This window comes from Pipra filicauda, unplaced genomic scaffold (assembly GCF_003945595.2).
Source record: "Pipra filicauda isolate LSUMZ 115617 unplaced genomic scaffold, ASM394559v2 scaffold19_size4547281_pilon, whole genome shotgun sequence".
Lineage (NCBI taxonomy): Eukaryota > Metazoa > Chordata > Aves > Passeriformes > Pipridae > Pipra > Pipra filicauda.
The window spans coordinates 1,760,457-1,773,798 of record NW_024104309.1 but is presented as its reverse complement, the minus strand read 5'-3'; the positions used below and the strand labels follow the sequence as shown (position 1 = coordinate 1,773,798).

The window sequence follows — 13,342 nt, the reverse complement described above, 5'->3', positions numbered from 1 at the left end:
CTGTCCGCTAAAAGAGCCGTGATTAACGGCAGTATCACCGGCACCGGCGGGAGGTGTGGTGACACCCTCGACATCCCACTCCCCGCAGCGCTCCCCTGGCAGTCCGGCCCGGCCGTGAGGAACCGCCAGGTCCCAGTGCCAGTGCCGATGCCGGTGCCGGTGTCGGTCTCGGCGCCGGTCCCCGTTCCGCCGGTCCTCTGTCCCCCGACGCGGCCCCGGTCCCGGTCCCGGTCCCGGTTCCGGTCCCGGTCGGGGTCCAGGTCCAAGTCCAGGTCCCCGGGCCCCGTCCCCACTCCCAGTCCCGCTACCGATCCCGGTACCGTTCCCAAACCCCATCTACGGACCCGGGCCCGGGCCCCACCCCTATCGCTGGTCCCAGTTCCCGTCCCTATCCACATCCCAGGTCCCAGACCCGATCTCCATTCCCATCCCCGTCCCCGTCCTCATCCCCCGTCCTCGTTCTCATCCCCCGTCCTCATCCCCCGTCCCCGTTCTCATCCCCCGTCCCCATCCTGATCCCGGTCCCCATCCTGATCCCGGTCCCCATCCCTGGTCCCTATCTCCGTCCCGGTCCCCGTCCCGGTCCCCATCCCCATCCCCATCCCCATCCCCATCCCCATCCCCATCCCCATCCCCATCCCCATCCCCATCCCCATCCCCATCCCCATCCCCGCCCCCATTCCCAGGCCCCATCCCCGTCCCCGATCCCACTCCCACTCCCTGGCACGGCCGCCCGCCCTCACGTGACCCTTGACCACGCCCCCTTCCCACGCCGGTCCATTCATGCCCCCACACCTCCCCCCGCTCAAAACCCCTCCGTGTCACGTGACGCGGGCCCCGCGTGCGCTCCCCGGGCCGGGGTTTCGCCGCCGCTTCCGGGCCGGGGCGGGGCGGGGGCGCGCGGGGGGGGCGGGGCCGGGGCGGGGGCGCGCGGGGGGGCGGGGCGGGGGCGGCCGCCGCGGCGGCGGCGGCGGGAGGGGAGCGGCGCTCCCGAACATGGCGGCGCGCGGGGCCGGCAGCGCCTGAGCCCGGCGCCCCTCGGTCCGCGGGGGTGTCCCCCCCTTCCTCCTCCTCCCTCTCCTCTTCCTCCTCCTCCTCCTCCGGCCCCGCTCCCCGGCGCGGCCATGGAGAGCGAGGAGGAGCAGCACATGACCACGCTGCTCTGCATGGGCTTCTCGGACGCGGCCGCCATCCGCAAGGCCCTGCGTCTGGCCAAGAACGACATCAACGAGGCCGTGGCGCTGCTCACCAATGAGCGGCCCGGCCTCCACTACGGCGGCTACGAGCCCATGGAGAGCGGGCAGGGCCCGCCGGGCGGGCACGGCTCCCCCGCGGGCGGGCAGGGCCCCCGCGGGGGCGGCGGGGACGGGGACGGCGGCGGCGGCGGGGGCGGCTTCGATCCCCCGCCCGCGTACCACGAGGTGGTGGAGACCGAGGTGAGCTGCTGTGGGGCGGCCACGGGCAGTACGGGGGAGCCGCCACAGCCTCCCCGCGGCGGGGCCGGCGGGCGGGGGTCGCCCCGGGCCTGGAGCCGGCGGGAGGGTGCCCAGGGGACCCCCAGGGCTGGTGGCTCCTTGTCCGCTCGCTTTGCTTCCTTCCCTCCGGGCTCCCCGCCGTGCTCCCGTGCCCGCTCCCTGCGACCGCTGCAAGGTGAAGCGCGCCCAAGGCTTTCCTTGGCATTCCAAGAATGTGTGGCCACCGTAGGGCTCTGGTTTTTGCTCCCCCCTCTTTTGCCTTCTTGCATAATCCTAGTGACTAATGACTGTTTATTTTATTTTTTTTTTTGTTAACTGTTTGCACAATGTGAAGGAAAGTGCAGTGTGGGTATGACTTTAGGTATGGTTTTATTTGGATAGGCTGAGCGTGAATTCTGAAATAGGGACGCAGTAAAGTCAGATATTTTCAAAACAAGGCTTTAACTTGTAACTTATAGCTTTGATCCAAAACGAAACTGAAGTAGATGTGCTGGAGGACACCAACCTTTGCCAGATTCTCTTCTTCCTCCTTGTTTGCATTTTTCGCTCCTCCATCCTCTTCCAGAACTCTGAATCGCTCAGCCAGCGAATACGCTCATGATGCTTTCCTTGCTGCCTGGAACAGTCAGTGTAACGCTTTCCTGTAAAGCCTTCTCCTCCTCCAGGTCTTTTTTTCGAAACTTCCCAGAGTTCTCATATGAAAAGAGCTAATTAGTAGTGTCCAAACTGTGGAACTCGTGGGGATGAGAACAGCAGAAGGCCTTGCTGTGTGGTACCCAAGGGCCACCTTGCATAGCCTCTGTCTCAAGAATTGGTCAATAGCAGGTGCTTAAGCACGTGAATCAAACCAGGAAAACTCACGTACCCTCCTAGGCTCTGGTGAGCAGTATCCTGAGGGTTGCTGTGCCAGCAAGTGCTCTCTTTCTGGGTATGTGTGTGTATGTATCTATAAATACATTTATGAAGAACACGTGCACGTATCTGGTACGTAACTACACTTGCACAGATCATCCGTATCCATAGCTTCAGCATGTTGACGTCCAATCTCGCGGAATAAAGATAGGTGATCCTGTTCACTGAGTTAACTGGGTTAGATCCTGAGCTCCCATAAGCTGCTGATGTGTGCTTGTGGAGTAAGGTGATCCATGGGATGGCACGTGTGCTGCGCAGGAGTCGCTGTTTAACTTGCCTGATTGAAGCGTCGGGGAACTGGTTTTCAGTCTTTGCTGTGAAGGGTTGAGAATGAATGAGAGTTCTCCTTGTTGGCGTTTAGATCTCTGTAGCCACCCGGAGGGTGGATTTTCCTATCGAATGTAGTCGTGGTTGGGACAGTCTGGCTTGTCAGTGTGACGTTTCAAGAGAAGCTGTCAGTGTAAACTTCAGAGAAGTACTTTTTTCCCCTGCACTTGTTCCTATTGCAAATGACACTTTGACAGCTCTTAAGAGGATTTTCCTCCTATTATTTCAACTTGTATGTCTGATCAAACTTACTTATGCTTTGTAATAGTTTCCTTCGCCACTCGCGTTCTCGTTTGCTTTGACTGGTGTTCTGGTTAACCCACAGGAGGGAAGCCAAAACATTTCAATAGAGGCAAATCACTGCACAGAGCAGGCATTTCAGAACAGCTGAGGTGTCTTGCTACATGAAACTATATAAATTCAGGCCTCAATTTAGTAATTGGATTCTTCTGCATATGAGCATCTGTCAGCTCCTGCATGTGTATGCAAAACAGTGTTTCTGTAATAGAAGAGTTATACTTGTAAAAGTCTTAAGATTGTAATTGTTGCCTGTGCTTATTTGTCCAGTATTGCAGTACAACCTAACAGCTTTTGACATATTCTTTGTAAAACTGGGAAAATTATATATGATCAGTTCTTAGGGGGTTTTATGCTTCAAAAGTAATCTAGCATTACGTTTAATAAACTACAGCTATTCTTTAAGTGGTTAATCAGTAATTAATCAGCTTAATCGGTAGTTTTCCATTCAGCAGAAGCTTATGGCAAGTGAAGCTATACAGAAAGCCATTGCGCAGGCAGCTATATTATTCATTGTAGTCATACACATTATGGTGGAACATATTGTACCCCATACTGTCTTGTGGTAATTCTGATGTTATTTCTGGTTTTCTTGGTCTCAATATCATCTCTCTTTCTAGCATAATACCGGTTTTAACTTTTATTCAGTGGGGAGGTTGTGGTGTGTTAGATTTTTGGATTTTATATATCAGCAACGTACATGAACATATACATCAAAGGAGCACAGTTCTTAGAAATTTTCTCCTAAATAAAAATTTCCAGTCTAGTACTTGATGAACAAAAGTTAGGATTAGATGTTTTAAATTTAAAAATAACAAGAAAGCTTTAGTCATTCTTCATTACATGCATGTAACAGGTCTGTACTTTGAATTTACGTTCCTTTTTTGGCTGAGTACACTTTAGCATGCATTTAAGAATAGATCTATGAATGATTAAACACTTTACATTTTCTCTAATCAGTAATGAATCCATTATGTTTGCATATGCTTATTTGGTCTCTATTACATAATGTTAGAATCTGTTTAGTATTCATGTTGATCAAAGAAAGGCTTGTCTCCTGGTTTTCTTTTGAGAACAGCACAGCAACCAGATACATATCATACTAGTAAAAACATGTTTTCTTTAGATAAGATTGTAAAAATCAGTGTGAATCGTCTTTCAGTGATCCAGACTGCTGGTCTTCAGGGCTGTCTGAAAGTGTTAGAGAAGCCTAAATTTGGAATAACTGGCCCAGAAGCAAGAGAGCTGCTGTGAGCTGGCCCAACACACACTCTATGCTTGCCTTCTGTGTGAGGCTTGAGATGAAGATATGCACAAATTCATTTTCACGAGAGCTAAAACTTCATTTTCAGCATGCAATTGATTCAGTTTTAAGCTAATAGCTGTGGTGTGCCTCTGGCATTGATGGGCTAACATGACCACGCTTAACTCATCAAAAGAAAAAGGCCAGAGAAACTTGGAAATGCAAAGGGGGATTCAGTTCATTTGTGCAGTCTTCCTGAAATAGCAGGAAGTTCAACTTCAGGTTTACAGCTGTTTTGTGGCTTTGCCCTGTGTAGCACTAAACCACATTGATAAACTGAAATCACCTGCTTTTAGAAGAGGTAACTTTGCTTGTTTGACATAACTTCTATGTTTATGTCTGTTGACAGTAAATCTGATGAGTGCAGTTTGGCAAGAATCTGGAATTTCTGTTTATTCCTTAGGCAACATCCAGATTGTCACAGTGTGATTCTTTGCTGAGGGAGGTGGGTGAAGGATGCTATGCTCATCTCTTTATATGACTGACAGATAAGCCGCTATATGACTGATGAACTGCTATATGAATCCTTATAATTTAAGACAAGACTATAAATGAATGTGATGACAACGTCTGTCAGTGTGTCCATGAATTGCCACAAGTGCCACAATTGCTGGCTTTAATGAATTTGAGAGGAATGAGAGGGAGAAGAGCAGGCTAAACAAATGTGGAAAATATGACCAGAGAACCTGAAATTGTGGTAAGGGGTCGGTAAAACTACTGAACATGTAACAGCAGTTTGCATAACCTTCACTAAAATAATCCTAATTTGTTTTTAAAACAGCTTCTGAGAGTCATTACTACGACCTTTTGGGTAAATTGTGATGAACGGATTATGTTACCTTCTAGCTATTCCTGTCCCCTTCAGCATGTGCTCTTTTGATTTATGTTGTTTTAGTTGAACTGGATCAAAAGCTCACACGCACCAGATTTTCCTAGGTAAGGTTTATAATAAAACTTGTCCAGGATTGCTTTTGAGGTGCTGTTTGATTTCAAGAGAAGGGGATTTTGTAAAAGAAACAGGCCGGCAACCGTAGTGAGTGCCAGTGCCAGGAACATTCTCACTAGTCATGCTGCAGAACTGTTGTGTTCAAACCCTACCTCTGCTCATTATTAGAGCTCAGGACTGAAAGCAGTTCTGTCACAGATGCGCTGTGTCATGGTGGGTGTGTAACTTAACCCCTGGTTTAGTTTTTAATGTGTAAAATGAGGATAATGGTGTGTGCTTTATTAGGAGAACCATGGACATTAGGCTTGTGGAGTACTTTGATCCTTGAATGGAAGGAGCTGTATTTATTTAAAGCCAAAGAAGGTATTTAGCCTTCAAGCAAATGAAGTGAATTTCACACTGCAATTCTGTACATTTAAAGTCAATCTCCTGTCTTGCAAGTAATCTTGAGCTTTGCAAAAGTGACTATTTCTTGCATTCTCATATGGAAGTTTTACAGTGCGGCTTGTCTGCGAATTGGCCTTGTAAAACAATTAAGCAATCAAATAAAGCTCTGTGGTGGATTTTGGCATTGAGTCCCTGGCTGGATGCCATCAGAATGTCAAGTGGAATTAGTATTTTAGCACTCCTGATTTTCAGCATCACTGTTTTCAAAAATGAGTGGCCCTGGTGTGGAACCTCTTCTTACGTTCTGATTCCATTAACACTTCCTTGAAAGCATTTGAAAGAAAATACCCTGCATTTCATTCTTGACATAACACAGACTAATAGAGATGCTGCATGAAATCAGGGAAAATAGGGGTAATAGTGAGAATTTCGTCAGTTAATTTTAAATGTAAGCTTTGTTTTGAATAACTTACAAAGTCATTATCATGTAATGTGATCGTTAGAATAATTGTGGATTGAGAGGAGCACTTTATAATTACTGGTATGAAGGTGATGCCTTGGGGGGTCAGCGGAGGTAGGAGGCAGATCTATAGCCAACTTCTCAGCTGGGCAGGAAGTGTCTCTGCTATAATGTCCCCTGGAAGCATTTTCTGGTCATCTTCCCAGTTTACAGTGCTATTCTGTGGCAGCTGTTTAATAAGGAAGTGAAATACTGAGGAAGAATGAGAATAAAAACAAATTAGCCAGTGTTAGAAGTTAATTCCAGCAAATCATTTGGATTGCTTTTGGATTAAGGAACAGTAGGTCTTTGTATGAGAAGGGCAAAGATGGAAAGGAAGTGCCTGGGGTTTTTTTAAGCTTTTATTTTGAAAAAACCACGTATTTGTACTGCTGTAGGAGTAGCCTTTGGTATATATGTTTCACAGGCCAAATTAAAATTAATTTAAAAAGCCAGTATGCTTACAGTTTCTTGCCACTTGATCTTCCTGCTTACTACTTTACAGCAATTCTGGCTTTTCTGATGCCCAGCAGAACAGTCTTGAGAGGCATTTAAAGATTTTTTTCATATTAATTAGTCACATTTTTGTAATTACACACTGTCAAAATCAGCTGCTTTGTCGGTTCTGGTTTCTATCTCACTATACATCAGTTTACGTCTGTAGAACAGAAGGACGGATGAGTGTTCAGCAGCATTATTGAATTAATTTTCCCTTTCAGACCCCGACCTTTGGTTGCTAAAACGTTACAATAAATATCTAGTGGTTCTGCAGCACTTCTCTATTAATGCCTGGTGTTTTGGCAAACAGAGATGCAAGTATTGATTCAGTTTTAAGTACTGAAATGCTAAGCATTTGTGATTCATTGTTTTATTGTTTTAAAGCACAATGTTTATCTGATATCACACAAAGTTGTTTTGAGTTATTTGAGAACAAACATGGGGGGGTTGTGCTTAAGAAAACTCAAGGGTTGGGAGGAATAATGGTATCAGCTGTGAGTCTGGCTGTTTGTAGTTATGATAATGGAGTAAGTTTTTAAATATATCCATAAAGAATACTGAAAACATATGCAAGATAAGTGTTTTCCTTGGTTCCTTATGAATGGCATTCCTAACAGTGCTTTCCATGACCTCTCCCTCACCTACAAGTTGTTATCAAACTTCAAAATATGTTGCCAAAAGTGGTTGTAGCGAATCTCTGGCTCAGATTGCACTCAGAACTGTGGTAATAGTAGCATAAAAAGGCAAAGAGACTCCTTTTATTGTTGAAGGTAAATGGATGTTTTAATCCAAGTGATATATTTACAGAGCCTCAGTTGTTTTGTTTTGCTGTGCTGCTCAGGACTACGTTTATCTCTGAACAACTAGGCAAGTACATTGGCAAATATTGCCTGGTAACATCACACTGTCATCCTGGAAATCTGAGAGAGCAGTACAAGCAATGCTTTTAGAAAATCCAAGTTAATTTCTAGCTTTGCTGAATTTATTTTTTTTCAAATTCACATTGTGTTCTTATTCCTAGTCTCACATGGTTCTTAGTTGTGAGAGATGGAGGGCAGAGGGAAGGTGGAGCCATGGGATTTTTGTGGTTATAATTTGCTATAATCCTTTACACCTAGGGTTTAGTCTAATCATACATTCTTGATAGTGCACTTGTGCAACTCTCAGTTAAGGTTAGTGTCCAAAACTTTCTGTGAGAAAGTTCACTAAATAAGCTGGAGTTTCCTTAGGGCACGTTTATGACAAGATGAGAGTCCAAATCAGCTTCAGTTAGGGCAGTCTGTAATGGAGGATTTATTTTTCTTTAGTAATAGACTTGTATCATTCTTTTATATTAGCACAATGAAATACTAATATATTTTTTCTTATGACAAGACTGCATTTGCTTGTGTAAAGTAGTCCATGGTAAAAATCTGAAGAATTTCATTTCTATGCAAAAAGAATAAAGCAAAACATCCGTGTATACCCCCAACAAGCTTATGTTCTCTTAACATGAATAACAAAAGACATTCCTATCTATCACTGTGCTCAGAAATTTTCCATAAAGATACGTTTCTCTGGATAACAATGCAGGGGTAAGATGCTGCATCTGTTTAGAACTTGAACCAGTTAAAAACTGTTGCTATACTTTGCAAGTAAATGTCTGTTTGTCAGTAAAATGTTCAAGAAGTCACAGTAGGTTTTCTTATTGCCAAATGAGAAACATAATCTGGAAATTCCATACATGACACCATCTTCTGAGTCTTAATAACACTGACATACTCACAACAAGATACCAAGCTTGCTCTTAGCAATATGGATCAACTGGGTTTTATATGATGGCACGAACAGGCAACTAGGAAATACTCTCCAATTTTGCTCCCACATCTGCCACTTGACACGAGTTTAAAGAAGTTCTTTAAGCTTCTGGAGTACCAGTTTATAAAAAGCAAGTAGGTTACAGGTTTAAAAATGTAACTTTTTTTTAAAAAATTCAATACCTCATGCTTAGCATGTTCATGTGTAAGTACAAGATGGTAGCTTTGATTTATTTGAAATCCTTTGAATACTTACCCCTGTGTTTCAGTTCTAGGTAGCAGAATATCCTCCTTTAAAGAGTTAATTAACAGAAAAAAGAATTGACAGCCAGACGTGAAAGTAAGAGCTGCTTTAATCAATAGTCTGGCAGATGGAAGGACTGTCAGGTCATGACTTCAGGATTCATAGCTCTCCCACAAAGTGATGGGCATAGTAGATCAGAGAGCAGAGAAATGCTCTATTTTTATGGGTATTTGATGTATTTCTCTCACCTTGCCTCCACCTGAGCATTGCAGTACTCTGCAAACACTAGTGAGTGGTGCACCAGTGTGCTGTGGCACAGGGAGCATCACTGCTGACACTTTACAGCTGGGGAAGCTGAAGCTTTGAAAAATTGATTTCTTTATGCTGACTGTGATAAAAACTGAAAGGTGGGCCTAGGATTTTTTTTTTTTTTTTTGCTAATTCTGGCTTTATGCATTTTTTCCATTACTGCTTTTCAGAGCAATTAAATTTTGTCCTGTATTATGTAGGCACATAATGACAAAATAGGGTGTTGGTTTGGGTTTTTTTTTAGCAATGCAGTGGAATGTCAAAAATCTGTTTTCTTGGCTACAAAATGATGGTTATTTTGTGAAAATCAGTTATTAAAGAGGCATAAGAGTGAAGGGAACTGCTTGGTCTGCTGGTGTCTTAGAAAGTCTGATCCTGTTGCTTGTTGAAAGAAATGTGACTTTGGTTTTTTTTTCCTAAATTATATTAGATTCAAGAGCACATGATGTGACTTAGCTCTGGTAATAATAAATTCTGTTGGTAGTCTTCTATCAAAATCAAATTAACAAATTTAAATTACAGTTTGACTGTAATTTCGTTATAAGGCTGTCAATTAGCATCAAAACTATTCTTAAACTCCTTGTTATTTTATGTAAAGCAGCTGGTATAGGAACTGTCAGTGGCTTTAGTTAAAGAGTGTTTGATTAGTTAATTAGCTGAGTACTACAGGAATACATTTTGAAGCTTTGAACTGTGACCTTTTGGCAATTAAGTTATATTTCATTTTTTGTGTGAGGGCTGATTTTTGTTTTGTGTTACTCTTCCATGGAAGGTTTTTTACTAGAGATTTAAGCAATGCTTTATTGATCATATATTTAACAATTTTTGTTTATTCAGCCTTGCAAGCAACTGTGGGAGGTACCAGGTCCCCAGAGTGAGAATCTTGAATCACTGCTTAAGCCTGTTCCTGTGAGAGTATTTCTCCTGGGAGCTTGTGTGTGTGTTTAGCCATTACTGTATTTTCACACCTTGAAAATAAGCCAGAAGAGTCAAGACTGTTAGAGTGAGGGGATCTTCAGGGCTTTTATATAGTAACAGATATATCAGAAGGCATGGAAAATGATATTAAAGGATTGCCAGCGTAAGTTTTTTGGTCTCAAGACTTCAGCTGAAGGAGGGAGAATAGTCACAGTTGTGTGATGTGCACCATGATTTCCTATTGCGGAAAACAATGATCCTTACAGACTTTTAGACAGTTCATCTTTGGATGATTACATTGGTTACCAGGAACAGGGGTTTGTTTTTTGTTTTGGTTTGGTTTTTTTTTTGCTTTTTACTGTTCTGTTGGAGAATATTCCTACAAATCCTTAACATGTCAGGTGCCAGTTCAGTGTTAAGTCTGTTCAGCCAGAATTGCAAAGTCCTGATACAGGTCATCATCACCTGGCAAACACCATACTTAAGTCACCTATTTGAGGGGAAGGAGGTAGTTTTATATATATATATATATTAAAAAATAAACAAGCAAACAAAACCCATGTAATTCTCCAAAAAAGAGATCCAGAAAACCACTTTTCAGGAGGCTGACATGGCCTTTCGTACTATTTATTTTCACATGTACCATAATCATTCTTCAAAAGCTTGTATTTCCTCCGTGGACCTGTGGTCAGTAGAGTCTGTAATGACAGTTCTGAGCTGCTGAGTTACAAGGCGTTGATTGTGAGGGCCTGTTCAGAGCTGTTTTGCATTCGTGAGTGTTAACAGAGCAAGTGAGATCTCCAGCCTGTGTTGGAGTATGAGATCTGTGTGCAAGATCTCCAGCCAGCACAAGATTATGCAAGAGCTGAGCCTAGCTGAGCTGACGTTTCCCCTCGTGCTGCAGCAGCTGCTGGCTGCTGGTAATAAATCCCTCGCTTTAAAGAGCAGTGCAAATCGATTTGAAAGTTGGATGGTGAACAGTTTGGAACTAATTAGGAAAGAGCAGCAAGAAGTCTTTAAAGAGACTGTTACTTGTAGTAGATACATTGTAAAAAACAGGACTCAGTCTGTGCTAATATACAGTGAACATAGCTGTAATCTCCCAGAAATGCAGAGTATTAAATATATTAATGGTTTGAAGGAGAATTTGAGTTTTAAACTACCTGGGCATTTATTTGAGACCTGCAGGTTTCACAGTACCTGTGAAACCATGTGTGTGTGATGTGTTCTAAAATTAATAAATAATTAAACTTGATACTTTCTGGGCAGGGTTTTGGTAGCAGAAAGCTGATCAGCAAGACTCATTGTTTCCTAATTAGTGGAATGTGCCAAAAGCATGCTCCTTCAATGCAAAGAGTTACCATTGTTACTAGGACAATATTCCCAGTACCACGCTCATTTTTTGGTGTAAAAAAAAATCTTTTCACTACATTGTTGGTAAACTCAATCCAGACATGTCCTAAGCACAATTTATGATAATGTGGGAACTGAATGTACAGTGAAGAATGTGTTATTTCACTCATTCCGTGTGAATTTCCGTATTATGGACACTGGCAATCACTTGTGTGGAAACAGATAAAGAAAGAGCAGCATTGCTTGGATGCAGATGGGAGAACACAAAAGGCAGAGTTTTTCAGCAATAGCTGAAGGTCTGCACTACTCTGCAGCTCTTAAACTGTCTATTGCTAACACTGGCTTTATTTAACGTGAACACTTTCCTCCAGAGAATGGAGCAACCGTAGCTCAGTTTCTGTAATCATTTGCTGAAACGTTGCTTTCCTTGGCTGCAAGTCTGGGCTGAACTGCAGTCGTTTAGTGCTCAGCAATTGTGTGTTTATCCTTAGTCTGCCTTTATTATACTAAAAGCTGTATCCCATCCTGTTACTGTGAGGGCTTTCTTTATAACCTCACCCTTGTTTTCTATAGGAAATGGATTTGTGCTCTGCTTGGGCTGTTCTTTACAAAAGCTGAAAACTGTTTGATCAATACATCAGGATAATTCCTAAAAAAAAACAGCTTGTAAATAATTTCAGTGTCTTTTCGTTTAGACCTTCAAACATTTCTTCTTCAAAACCTGAAGTATTTAAACAGGGCATGATTTACTAGATGGGAATTACATTAGGCTTCCATGCACAGTGTTGGATCAGGTGACCAGTTTCAGGCCTATTGAAGTACAACTTCCTATAGTGGCAAACCGGGGACTAAATGTTTAGTAAGGGGTTGGAGAAAGGTGGCACCTTCCTTCCCAAACATTGACATGTGTGGTTATTCTGAGCACTCTGTATCATTCCTGTTAATTTTACTGCTGCTCTCCAAAACTGTAAGTCCAGCCCCTGTGTGCAATCAGTGAACTTTAAATATAAGCTTTATGCTGTTCTCTTGGCTCAGTATTTTTGAACCATTATGTGAATGACACATTTACTTTTTTAAAAACAAGTCTAATCCTACGAATAGCAAATGCAGTCAGAGAGCTGGAAGCACACTTGTGCACATACATTGACTTCATTCTTTGTATACCACGTCCTCCAGAGTTCAGTTCTTTCTTTTGGTTTATTTCTATTCTGTTCACTTTCCTGACACTGTCTGTTTTTTACTCTATTTCCTGCTTGTCCTTCCTCCCTCTGTCTCTGGCTTCTCTCTCAGTGGGATCTTGTTACCATCACTGTGGTTGTGTTTTCCGCTGTCTCTGACAGTCACTCCATTTGCTGCCAGGCCTGATCCAGACGTTCTGTCCTTTCTCCTGCTTGCCTTGCCTGCTGTTGTGGAGGCAGGGAAAGGTAGTCCATGTGAACTCTTTGACACATTGGGTAACTGGATGCAAGGTTAAAAAACAAACAAAAGAAAATAAATGAATAACTTGTCTGCTCTTCATTTGGCGCTGCTGAGACAGTTACCTAACATGGTACTTAGCGAAGACCAGGGGGTAATTCTGTGTCCTGTACACAGAAAGAGCTGCTGTTTAGTGGCACTAGCAAGTAAACCTGTAAAGCTTAGCTGGAGTCCTCTGCTTGCCTTTTCCCTGTTCCCTTCTGTAATATTTGCCAGTAACTCGTTTTGACTTCAGGAGAAGGACAATTGTGGTTTCCTTGTTGGACAATTATATTTGAGATGCACATTTTTCTTCATTAGCTAGTAAATAAATCCCACTGTACTGGAACAGTGTCCAGTATTTCTTGATGTGATGGGATGAAATGCACCTGCCTTAGAATAAACTGTTCCCATATTCTACAGCAGTTGTTGAACAGAGGATTAATATGCAGATCTATGGAGATCAAGATTTGTACTCTACAGTCTCACAGGGACTGGAAGTACTTATCACTTGGCTCTAGGATCTGATATGCTAAGGAACAAGATTTGCCTCTTAAATAGGCAATTAGTTAACAATTAGTTATGTAAACATAGTAGCATGAAATACATACAGGTATGTAATC

The 13,342-nt window shown here is 43.2% G+C and overlaps 1 protein-coding gene across 1 annotated transcript in view; it reads left to right on the top strand.

Moving 5' to 3' along the window:
* The first annotated feature begins 997 nt into the window (after positions 1–997).
* Positions 998–13,342, top strand: part of USP24 (ubiquitin specific peptidase 24) — a 62,827-nt gene continuing 50,482 nt past the window's right edge. The window contains exon 1 of the mRNA XM_027748672.2: positions 998–1,436. Coding sequence (XP_027604473.2) covers positions 1,125–1,436 — 312 coding nt within the window. The 5' untranslated portion in view covers positions 998–1,124. The remainder of the gene's footprint in view (positions 1,437–13,342) is intronic.